The 12,559-nt window shown below is 43.5% G+C and overlaps 1 protein-coding gene across 2 annotated transcripts in view; it reads right to left on the bottom strand.

The window, feature by feature from the left end:
• The window catches only part of LOC126187607 (leucine-rich repeat-containing protein 59-like), an 84,020-nt gene extending 72,403 nt beyond the window's left edge, over positions 1-11,617 (bottom strand). The window contains exon 1 of one of the 2 annotated variants that reach the window (XM_049928797.1): positions 11,366-11,617. Coding sequence is in view for 1 of the 2 variants with exons in the window: in XM_049928796.1 (XP_049784753.1) it covers positions 10,992-11,017 (26 nt within the window). In the remaining variant the exon portion in view is untranslated. Of the gene's footprint in view, positions 1-10,991; positions 11,018-11,365 lie in introns of those variants that run through there. The other variant, XM_049928796.1, reaches the window with a different exon arrangement.
• Positions 11,618-12,559: the final 942 nt, after the last annotated feature.

Genomic DNA, 12,559 nt, shown 5'->3' with positions numbered 1-12,559 from the left:
AACAATGCCACAAGTGTGATGATAAAACAAATGAGACTGACAACTCAAAACGGAATGAAAGAAAAAAATCACAAGAACGATGAAGGGCAACAAACGTGGAGATTGAGGACACAGAGGGACAAAGGACACACGCAAAAACTTAGATTAAATGATAAAACCCACCCTCACAAATAAAACGTAAATCTAAATCAGCCGATGAGGCGCTGTCAGACAAAATTAGCAGCAACGAGTTCGGTAACCCAAGATTTCATTGCTGGGCAGTCAAAGTGGGACAGTCTCCTTAATTACACAGTGTACTGTTTATGCCATTCCGTCTCCCAAAGCCAAAAAACACTATGGCATAAGTCAGAACGCAGGTCAGGTTCAGAGATGCCCGTCTCCAGAAGAGGTTTCCTTGTAGCCTGTCGGCATGTTCATTGCCTGGGATGCCGATGTGTCCTGGGGTCCACACAAACACCACAGAACGACGGGACCAGTCCAGGACACATATGGACTCCTCGGTGGATGTTTCCAAAGGATGGTGAGGGTAGCATTGGTTGATAGCTTATAGGCTGCTCAATGAGTCAGTACACAGAAGAAATGATTCCCCGGGGCATGAATGGATATACTGAAGTGCATGAGAGATGGCCACCAGCTCTGTAGTGAATACACCGTAACCATTGGGCAAGGAATGTTGTTCAAAATGGTCTTTGTGGATGTAGGCAAAGCCAACATGACCATCAGGCATCAAGCCGTCAGTGTAAACCACTTCAGAGCCACGGAAAACATCAAGAATTGAGAGAAAGTGACAGTGAAGAGTGGCAGGAGTAACTGAGCTGCTGCTTAGGGTCATGTGAAAGGTCCAGACGAATCTGCGGCCTAGGTGTACACCATGGAGGTGTATGCAGATGGACCTGGGTGGGAGGTGGTAACGAGAAGGACACCAGTTCAAACAGAGGGGATTGCATGTGAACCACAATCGTTAGCCCTGACCTGGGCCACTGATGCGGGAGATAAACTGCCACAGTTGGAAAAAGGCGACAGTAATTCAAGTGCTGAGGAGAACTATGAACGTGTGCAATGTAACTGGTGTGGAGTTGTGCACGTCGGATCTGCAAGGGAGGGGCTCCGGCTTTCACAAGGACACTGGCCACTGGACTCATCCTAAAAGCTCCTGTTGCTAGGCGAACGCCACAGTGGCCACTGCTGATGGTGCCGCCGAAGCATAAATGAGACTCCCGTAGTCAAGGCAGGATAGAACAAGGACTTTGTAGAGTTGCAGCAGAGTAGAGCGATCTGCACCTCAGTTGGTGTTGCTCAGGCAGCGGAGGGCTCTGAGGTGCTGCCAGCACTTCTGCTTAAGCTGACGAAGGTGAGGAAGCCAAGTCAATCAGGCATCAAAAACCAGTCCTAAGAATTGATCTATCTCCACTACAGTGAGTGGATCGTCATGAATGTAAAGTTCTGGTTCCGGATGAATGGTACGAGACCGACAGAAGTGCATAACACGCGACTTAGCAGTACTGCAGTACGAAATGCAGAAGTTGTCTGCATACAGAGAGAGTGAGACGGACAGCCCTACAGCTGCTGCTAGACCATCAATGGCCACTAAAAATAGTGGTGCACTTAATACAGATCCCTGCAGAACCCCATTCTCCTGGATATGGGGGGGGGGGGGGCAACTAGCGAACTATGGGAGGCATCAACATGGACACAGAAAGTATGAAGCAACAGGAAATTCTGTATAAAAATCTGGAGCAGGCCTCCAAGGCCCCACCCGTATAACGTGACAAGGACATGATGTCACCAGGTCATGTCATACGCTTTGCATGGATCAAAAAAGATAGCAACAAGGGGTTGGCACCTGGAAAAAGCTGTTCGGATGGCAGAGGGACAGTGGTAGAGTGCCACTGACAGAAGCCACACTCACATGTAGCCAGTAGGCCACATGACTCCAGGACACAACCCTACCGCCGACACACCATGCGTTCCAGCAGCTTACAAACAACGTTGGTGAGGCTGATGGGCCGATAGCTATCCACATCAAGTGGGTTTTTGCCAGGTTTGAGCACCATAATGATGGTGCTCTCCCACCACTGAGATGGAAAGACATTATCACACCAGATCTAGTTGAAGATGACGAGGAGATGGCACTTGTTGTCAGACGAGAGATGTTTAATCATCTGACTGTGGATCTGATCCGGCCCAGGAGCTCCCACTCCATAAATGGGGCGTTATAGACTTCACTGTGGCGGGTAGAGCTAGAGGAATTTGCTTTCCTTTCACCGTGGGCGTGAAAGGCTTGGGGGTATTTCTCCGACACAGAGGCTAGAGCATAGTGCTCAGCAATCGTGTTTGCATCGGTACATAGCATGCCATTGATGGTAATGCCAAGGGACACCTGTTGGGGTCTGATACCCAAAACGACATCTGATCTTTGTCCAGACTTGGGAAGGTGACGTATGGCATCCAATGGTCGACACGTACTTCTCCCAACACTCCTGTTTCGATCGTTTTATAAGCTGGCTTACACGGGCAGGGAGCCGCTTAAAGGCTACCAGATGCTCTAGGAAAGGGTGTCGCTTATGCCGCTGTAGAGCTCGCCATCGCTCTGTAATTGCCTCAGTGACTTCCGCAACCACCAAGGGACTGTCTTTCGCCAGGGGCACCCTAAAGAGCAAGGGATTGTGTTTTCTGCTGCAGAAATGATTGTGGTAGTCACCTGCTCAAGCTTCACATTGATGTTACCATGAGGAGCAGAGTAAACGGTGACATCAGAGGTGAAAGTTTTCCAGTCCACCTTGTTTAAAGCCCATCTGGGCAGGCCTCCGTGGGCCTGACGCCGCGGCAGTGACAGGAAGATGGGGAAGTGGTCACTACCACACAGGTCGTCATGTGCTCTCCAGTGGATAGATGGGAAAAATCCTTGGCTGGAAATTGATAAATCTATGGCTGAGTAACTACCTCAGGCCACACTGAAATGTGTGGCGGCCCCAGTATTTAAGAGGCAGAGGTCGAACTGAGACTGGCCAGTAAGCACAGCATCACCCCACAAGGGGTTATGGGCGTTAAAATCTCTGAAAAGTAGGAAAGGTTTAGGGAGCTGATCAGTCAGTGCAGCTAATACATTCAGGGGTACTGCACCACCTGAAGGAAGATATACATTGCAGACATTTATTTCCTGCGTCGTCCGTATTCTAACAGCAACAGCTTCAAGAGGGATTTGAAGGGGCACAGGTTCACTACAGACCGAGTTTAGCACATAAACACAAAATCCACCTGACACTCTATTACAGTCGCTACGGTTCCTGTAATATCCCTTATAGCCACGGAGGGCAGGGGTCCGCACTACCGAAACCAGGTTTACTGGAGGGCAATGCAGAAAGCAGGTGTAAAGCTTAACAGCTGCCGTAGCTCAACCAGATGGCGGAATAAACTGCCGCAATTCCACTGGAGGATGACATTGGGAGACTGGGAAGGTACGGAACATTCAATGAGGCAATTTTACGCCTCAGAGTCATCTGCTGCCACCGACGTTTTGCCTGAGCAGTCTATATCCATTATGTCTGAGGGTCTGGTGAGACCTAGGTCCTCAGGGGATGCCAGAATCTCCAACCCATCCTCAGATGCAGAACTTGTAGGTAGCAGTGGTGTGGGTGCCAACACAAGTTCCTTGTTCTTAGGGGTCTTCTTTTTCAATTTCTCGTGCTGTTCCTTGTGTTTCCATGGCTGGGACGACTTCACTGAATCACTAATCAGTCTCCAGGACTGAGGATGAGCATGAATCACTATGACCAACTGCTCCTGGGCTCTTCAGCCGCTGCCAGGTGTCATCCTTCCCACTAGCAGAAACCTGGGAAGGGAGTGATCAAAGGGACCCTTCCTAGCGAGAGGAACTGAAGAAGTCTTACACTTCTCTGGCTCAGGATTGAAATCCCCGATGGTTGGGAGGGGGGAGGGTGTTGCTCCCAAAGTAGGTGGTGCAGGAGCAACAGAGAGGGAAGTGGCCCCCACCATCAAGGGGGCAGGTGTAGTCTCCCGGTTCTGAGAGGCGAGATGAATTCAAGGAACTGATGGGGGCGAGAACTGTTCTTGTAGCGGTGGCGTATGAGGATATAGGCACTCAAATTTCCTCTTAGCCTCAGTGTAGGTCAGTCGGTCCAGGGTCTTAAAGCCCTCCACCTTCCCAAACTCGTCCACCAAATTCTCCACAAAAAACTGAGGCTTCATGGACGTGAAAGAATCCCATCAACTCTCGTACATACGCGGTACCGGGTCGAATAAGCTTCACTGCCATGCTTAGCCTGGCGTTCCTCCCAGGGTGTGGCCAGGGAGGGGAATGACTTGGGGTCATATTTCTTAGCATTAAAGTTAGACTATGCTCACTTAGAGAATGCTGGCAGTGGACCACCAGCAAGAGATGACATAGTACGCTTCATGGCATGCCATCCACCCTGATGCTACCCACTCCTATCAGGAGCCCTTCCCACAGGCACCACCCAACTGCAACAAAGGCCACCTGGCAGGATGGCCATTGCCAGGAGTCCCGATGCCCCAGGGTGACAGGCATCTACTCCTTAGCACACGTGGGGAGTTAATGGTGCAGGCATAGCAGAGTGATCCCTGTATTGTCAGGGGGCTACAACCAACAGGGTACATGGCAGCCCCACCACAACAGACTGGCTACTGTGCTGGATACAAGGTACAAAGAAGTTCATGGTCATCGTCAGCACAGAAAGTGACACTGAATAGTGCATGGTGGAAATTGCACCCAGGAATGTGTCCTCGCCCAAGAGATGGAGAATGGGCAGGACTGCAATACGACGATGAGAAAGTGGGTTAAAGATCTCAATGCACAATGAACACAATGCACCATGTAAAGCACCCTTCCCCAATTGGCTTGCTCTTCATGAAAATTTTGAAAAATGGAGGTCAAACCCTACAGGGGACTATCACATAAAGGTAACAACGTGTGAGACTCCTTTTAGTCGCCTCTTTACAACAGGCAGGAATACCTTGGGCCTATTCTTACCCTCTGACCCGCATGGGGGACAGGCTTGGTCAAAAGTGTTTGTGGCCAATATTTCAGTTTAATGTGTAATCAGTAATGTGGCTAAGTAAAAAGAATTGGTATGAAGTAATTGTCAAAGACTTTAGTTATTCCCGCCAGGAAAGCATATCTGTTGACATATCAAACTTTTGCCCACACCTGGGCATCTGTTGTAAGTGTATTTGTGGAAGCAATCTTGTTCCCAACAATACCCCTCCATTATTTGTTTAAACAACATGACTTTGCTCATAGTCATTTATATAAAAGTAGATTATTAGCAGAGGAACATCACTGTGAGGCCCTTCACTGCTTCCTGACGGCCTGCACTATTTCTTGATATCGTCATGGTACAGACTTGCATCAAGATTGTCTGGAAGAGCAGGAAATCGCATTACATGCTGTGTAGGCATTTGTTGTTTCTTGCAGTAACCTGTCTGTGACCTTTCCTTGGGAAGTGTGTGTGTCATATGCTTCCCAACTGGCTTTTCATATGGAGCATCTTGGTAGATTGTCATAGGTCTCGAATGTGCTACAAATAAAATAACTGGATAACAATCTATGTTTCATAAACAAGTGTGGAATTGTCACTAAATCCTAGATGAAGGACTGGGACTTCAGATCATTAAGCTGATTGCAGAAAAGGTACTTTGGGTGGTATAAAGTGTACTGGGGTCCCTGTACTCATTAGACAAAGATTAAAATCCATGAGGAACTCTGACTAGTTGACCTCTACTATTTGTTCATTCTCTAGCTCACAGATAATTGATATAATTGAAATTGCCCAATGGGATGAAGGGGAGGGGTGACTTATATAATGGTTCTTTCATTTCCTGATAGGATATCTCTTGACCTAGGAGGAGGGAAAGGTTGAAAAATCATTAACACAGTGGACAACTGAATGCTAATGGGTACAGCTTTGAGTGTTGTATATGGTATCACTTGTTTGCTAAAAGTGGACAATTGTACCACTGTGCAAATTCCTTGCTTGGGTTTGACTGTTCCTAAAAATGTAGGAGTTTCTGACTGGGCAGGTGACCTCCCAACAACCACGAGTCCTGCAGTGCAACACATACGTGGTGGAGAGGGACATCAACTGCTTGGACTGAGACAGGTGCCGGTGATAATCATAAAATTCTATTACTCACACATTAAAATTGGAGGTGCTGGGCAGTAGAACTTAAAGGCTGCTTGTTTAAGTCACTGGTCCTTTCCAGCTTCATCTATGATGTAATATCCATTTCAGTATGTAGTTGTGCTGCAGCGGAAGAATCAGGATCAAGCAGTACCATAAAAGAGCTTTTTATTTAAATATTTTCTTGTTCCTTTTTAGAAGATTTCAATGTTGCTGGGGTTTCTCCGTGTTCTGCATCAGGGTAAGAGGATGCTCTGACCATTCTACAGTCTGATGCTCTTACTGTTTTGTCCCACTGATCATTATTTGCCTGTGGGTCAGTTAAAATATAGGAGAATGTCCTTGGGGAAGGGGGAGGGGGCAGCAAACCTCCCCTTCAGGGACGCAAGAAAAGGATGGAGTGCCTCTGGCTGTATCAGCAGGAAGGTATCCACTGACACTATACGGGTGGCATTCAAGGGAAGGTGTAACTTCACACTTGAACTGTTTACTAATTTAGGAAGTTGATGATAACCTTGAACAGAGCAAAATTTGTGGCCACATCCACTGCACGGAGTCATTCATATTTTTTTCAGGTTTTGAAGTATCGTACTTGACTGAATGTCATATCACTGACATATTTTCATTTCTTTAACTGGTGGATCTTGCCACCACAGAGGGCAACCATCCTGGCAGCTTAAGCTCAGTGTATATTGTTCAAAAGAGTGATCTTATTGTGGAGTTCCATCACAGTTTCACAGATGGCTACTGAAATATGATAGGATGATATGCAACCAAAGTGGAAGTATAGGATATAGTTTATGGGTGTAGGGAAAGTAAGGTTTAATGTCACACTCATGTACCATGACTTACTTTTTTCAGTAACACATGTGCTTCATCAAGTGTCATTATGAAGCCACCTGTGTCACCTTTGTTTTCCTTTGATCCTTCCTGCATGCCTCATACAAAATTAATGCCAAAAACATCCAAATTCACTCTGATATCTTTTTCAGATTGGAATTTTACATCTCTGTGAAAGATAATGCCCTGTTTCATATTAAAGCTTTTGCTTGAGGTATTAATGATGGGGATATTGTCTAGCTAGTTACAGGCTCAGAGTGCTTGAGATCATGTTTCAGCTGCTGCTTTAATTAATAAGGGCTCATTTCGTATTTTTTCAAGGTGCTAAGGTTATCTTGAAAGTGCAGAACAAAAAAATATAGGTTTCATAGTTGTGAAGGAACTACCATCTGTCCTAGTGCAAACTAAGTACTGGGTAAATTGTTTGATTCCTTCTTTCCCAGCCTTTACCTTATGCCAAGGAGTGGCTGAGGCTTTATCAGTCTTGGCATTAACTTTTTTTCCTTCTTCCAAGCATTGATACAGCCAGTTCTAAATTGCCATTGCTTGGTTTAATCATTTTTCCTTGTGATGTATTTGCTATGGTTCCACCTATTTTGTGCATTGTCAGAGGGCTAAGGTGAAGAGAATACATGATGAACCACAATGGACTGGATACCGCTTTGGCTGTTTGGCAGTAGTAGTTAGTTGTCAATTTACTTTACTAGTTTGTTATCATACATAAAGGATATAGTGCCTTCTAAGGACCTTTCTTCCAATGACTCACATTATTACTATCACAGTTTACAGAAAATAGCCAGGTCAGCATAAAGACATAACACTGGCTAAATAAGAGTCCGAAAGACTGGAAATGAAGTCAAAGAAACTAACCTTGGTATCCCACGTTTATAACACATGTACACATGAGAGAGTTGTGGGGACCCCTGCTGATTGTCTTTAAACATCTCAACATAATTTATTTCCACACAACATGAAATATACATTAAATGCAATTCCTCATAATGAGCACACAAAGTTTTATGGTTACTTGTAAGAGTTACATAGTGGGTCCCTACCTCTACCCCCCCCCCCCCCCTCCCTTTTTCACAAGGCTGAAGGAAGTACAATCTACTGGATTACAAAGCAGCAAAAGTAAAAATGAAATGGAAATAACGTATTTACACAGTCTGCTGAAAACCAAGCTGACACATATTCGCTATGAAGCAGTTATTACATTGTGTAGACAAACAGCTTCTGTAAAAAGTATATTAGAAACCCTATAGAAACAAAAGTAGTTTATACAAAAAAGCAATTAATTCATTTATGAAAATGGCCATTTCAAATGTTTTAAAAGCCTAAGCTTCTTGACCATTATGTCTACCTGCACAAATAAAATGATATCATCATTTAGTCCACATCCATTAAAAAAAAAAAAACCCTCAGTGGAGATGCATATCCTGCTGACTGACAATACTTGAAAATGAACTTGAATTAAGAAGCCCACCCACTTGGTGTTGTACATGGCAGTTTTCCAAAACAGCTGAATACGCCCTACTAATGAACTATGTGAATGATATTTATAATCTTGACAACTGATAAAGCACATTGCATGAAAAGATGGTAATAGGAGATTTTAATACTATAAAACTAAATAAAAAATGAAATTTGCCTATAATACCAGGAATGACAGATGTAGTTATTTAGCAGAAGTTGCTGAGAATAACAAGTATGTCAACAAAAAGTTTGAACAACATAAACACTCTGCAAGCCACCACACAGTGCAGATGGAAAGAACACATTACTTCAGAAGAAAATAAACAAACAAATAAAAATAAAGTTAAAACAGAAAATGTAGTCATACAAGGGCCAAACAAACAGATAATGTTATCAAACAATAATGAAAATATTCAGCTTATTACAAACCTAAATCTCTCGTGAATTGCCAAGAACCATAGACCTTATGATTAGCAGTTAAATATAAAGAAAGCTAGACGGAAACAGATTTATTAGACACACAGAAATACAGATTATGAAATTTTATTTTAGATTTGGAGGTATGATATATGAGCAAATTAAGCAACAATTCCAGCATCTTAGAAAAAGGAAGGTTATATATTAAAAACAAAGATTCCATGACTTACCAAACGGGAAAGTGCTGGTAGATAGGCACAATTTAAACCCCCCCCCCCCCCCCCCACACACACACACACACACACACACACACACACACACACACAAAATTTCAAGCTTTCGCAACCCACGGTTGCTTCGTCAGGAAAGAGGGAAGGAGAGGGAAAGATGAAAAGATGTGGGTTTTAAGGGAGAGGGTAAGGAGTCATTCCAATCCCTGGAGCGGAAAGACTTACCTTAGGGGGGAAAAAGGACAGGTATACACTTGCGCGCGCGCCCACACACACACACACACACACACACACACACACACACACACACACACACACACATCCATCCATCCATCCATCCACACATGTGTGCGGTTGTATACCTGGAGAGGGAAAGATGAAAGGATGTGGGTTTTAAGGGAGAGGGTAAGGAGTCATTCCAATACCGGGAGCGGAAAGACTTACCTTAGGGGGAAAAAGGACAGGTGTACACTCGCGCACACACACACATATCCATCCGCACATACACAGACACAAGCAGACACAATGTCTGCTTGTGTCTGTGTATGTGCGGATGGATATGTGTGTGTGTGCGTGCGAGTGTACACCTGTCCTTTTTTCCCCCCTAAGGTAAGTCTTTCCGCTCCCGGGATTGGAATAACTCCTTACCCTCTCCCTTAAAACCCACATCCTTTCGTCTTTTCCTCTCCTTCCCTCTTTCCTGGTGAAGCAACTGTTTGTTGCGAAAGCTTGAATTTTGTGTGTATGTTTGTGTGTCTATCGGGGTCGACAGAAGCGTCCGATCCCACGCGTCGGCTTCGGCCCGTGACATAAGGGTGTTGTCGTGTGTGACGTCATGATGGCGCTGAGTTTGGTTTGAGTGTGGCTGTCTCCAGTTCTGTTTTATCTTATTTTATTTACTTTTCTGACAGTAAACACCTGTTTTACATACTAGTTTATTGACAGTTATTTGGTGTTTCACTATTGCTATCAAACAAGTACTTCTGTCTATGGCTCACTTGCTACATGCATACGCAGTACTTGGCAACAGTTTGACAACTTCAAAAATTTCAGTTCACTACTCAACAGGAAACCTATTCTGCTTTTGTAGAACAGGAAGAATACACTGTCTATGAATAAGATATGGGCAATCTTTGCAAAATTCACAGCACTTGAAATAAATGTCACTTGTGGATGACAGTACCTTACTACTATTCTGGTAGTTGATGACCATGTTATAATATGGTTTATGCCTGTTATCTTAGGATGTCATATTTGGGCTTTTACAGTTATATTTCATATAGCGTGTTTCGTACCAATATTCTTTGGATCAATAACATGTGAAAAATGTAAGCAATAAAACAGACTTTCCTCATGGGTGAGTATCGTTCTCTGAATATACTAACTATCAAAACCACTCCAAAATGTGTGGTGAATAGAATTTGTAAATCCCATGGCACTAGACCTAAAGTAAATTAGGAAGCCCTTACACAAAAAAATAAAGACGCTCAAAATCTCCAACAGTTCTGTGGGCAAAAATAAAAGCATATAATTGTATATTGAAATACTTTAGTATCCATAATTATGCCAATATCTGACAGTTGAAGTGTAATTATTTTGGTGGCTCAACCTACAAACGTATTTCAAAGACTCTTCACAGGATTTCGTAGGTGATGTGTGTGTTGCCCCATTTCCATATTGAACACTAAATCCACAAGTTTCACTTATACTGGTCACACCGAGATATTATTAGATGCGGATTATTCTGCTAATCATGCTAAATACAGTTGCCAGCTGGCTGGTTCGAATATCGTTCCCCCAAACTAGTTTCTTTCATATTTGCTAATTCGCTCGTACACCGGTATGTTTTTATTTAATTAACGGACATCACCTGTATCGCATATTCACACTATTCATGCGACATTTTCAAAAGAGACAAATATAAACAATCTGAGCACTTTCTTCGACATTATATCGGTGAGATTGGGACGGAGACAAAGCTTCAGTTCATTTCTTTTGGACTTCGTGTATTAGTTTTGCACACGGTACTATAAACAAATTTGCAGGTAAAAATGGCATGGCAAAATAATTACACGCACAAAATACAGCTAATAAAGGCTTAACAATTTTTTTAGCTCTCTTTACATCAATACATGGATACACTCTTTAAACGACGTTTCATAAGTTAATTTTGTGCACATGTCGCAAAAGTACACGGTTGAACACACTGTCTCTAAGTAATTTATTAGAAATCAACAAACTTACGCACTGATACGCCGTCCAACTTGACACTTCCAAAGCTACGTGTCTGTTGTTCAGTGGTACACGCCGTCAACACACACAGAGATATTGACCCAACCCTTTTTAAGCTTCCAGACAGTTAATGTTACAATTGTGTATTATATCAAGCAATATTCCTGTACTTGTTTTTAACAAGCGACTTCTTATTATTGTGTAGATGTAAGTGAAAAAGATAATACAAAAATTTGAGGTCATGACTACATCAAACATAAAAAAGTAAATACTTTAATGGAGTGCAAAATAAACAATAGAACATTTCACAAGCTATAAATGGGCTAACTAGTCTGTTTATTACGGTATTGTGTAAAAGCGTTTCGTAGCACAGTAAAACTAAATGTGAAATTCATTTTACTCGCAATCTTTGACTAAGCGGAGTTCACTTGCGAATTACGGAATCACACTAGGCTGTCGCTAATCCGGCCCTCAGTAAACACGTTACGCTAGATCCCAAGCAGATTGGATTGGATTGTTTGGAGGAAGAGACCAAACAGCGAGGTCATCGGTCTCATCGGATTAGGGAAGGACGAGGAAGGAAGTCGGCCGTGTCCTTTGAAAGGAACCATCCCGGCATTTGCCTGGAGCGATTTAGGGAAATCACGGAAAACCTTAATCAAGATGGCCGAACCGTCGTCCTCCCGAATGCGAGTCCAGTGTGCTAGCCACTGCGCCACCTGGCTTGGTTGTCAAGCAGAGACCCGAAATTTTAGATAAGTTATATCATGGAGGTAAGAATAGATTACCTCCATGAGTTATATCGATGTTCTTCGCAGAAAGCCATTGCTGCTGAGTTCAATGTTGGACGAGCAACTATATATAACATTAAAAAGTAAGAACATGTTATTCGACAGTACTCAACACAAGTGGATAGTGAGTTGGGAAAACGGAAGGTTATGTGAATGTATGAGAATGGAGAACTGGACGTAGCTGTTTATAGATGGTTCATACAACAACGCAGTGAGGAATAAACAGCGTGGCGTGTTCTAATGCAAATGGGAATCATAAATTACCTACCACTTATGTTGATTTGAAAATCCCAACATCCATGTTGCTTTAAACACACTGACATAAATAGTCTACCAGTGCAGTATTGCGCTCAGAAGAAAGGGTGGATGGACAGACAAATATTCTTTCGGTGGTTACATGAAACGTTTGTACCAG

Source organism: Schistocerca cancellata, chromosome 5, assembly GCF_023864275.1.
Source record: "Schistocerca cancellata isolate TAMUIC-IGC-003103 chromosome 5, iqSchCanc2.1, whole genome shotgun sequence".
NCBI lineage: Eukaryota > Metazoa > Arthropoda > Insecta > Orthoptera > Acrididae > Schistocerca > Schistocerca cancellata.
Note: the sequence above shows the minus strand (reverse complement) of the source record. Positions and strands in the feature narration are given on the sequence as shown.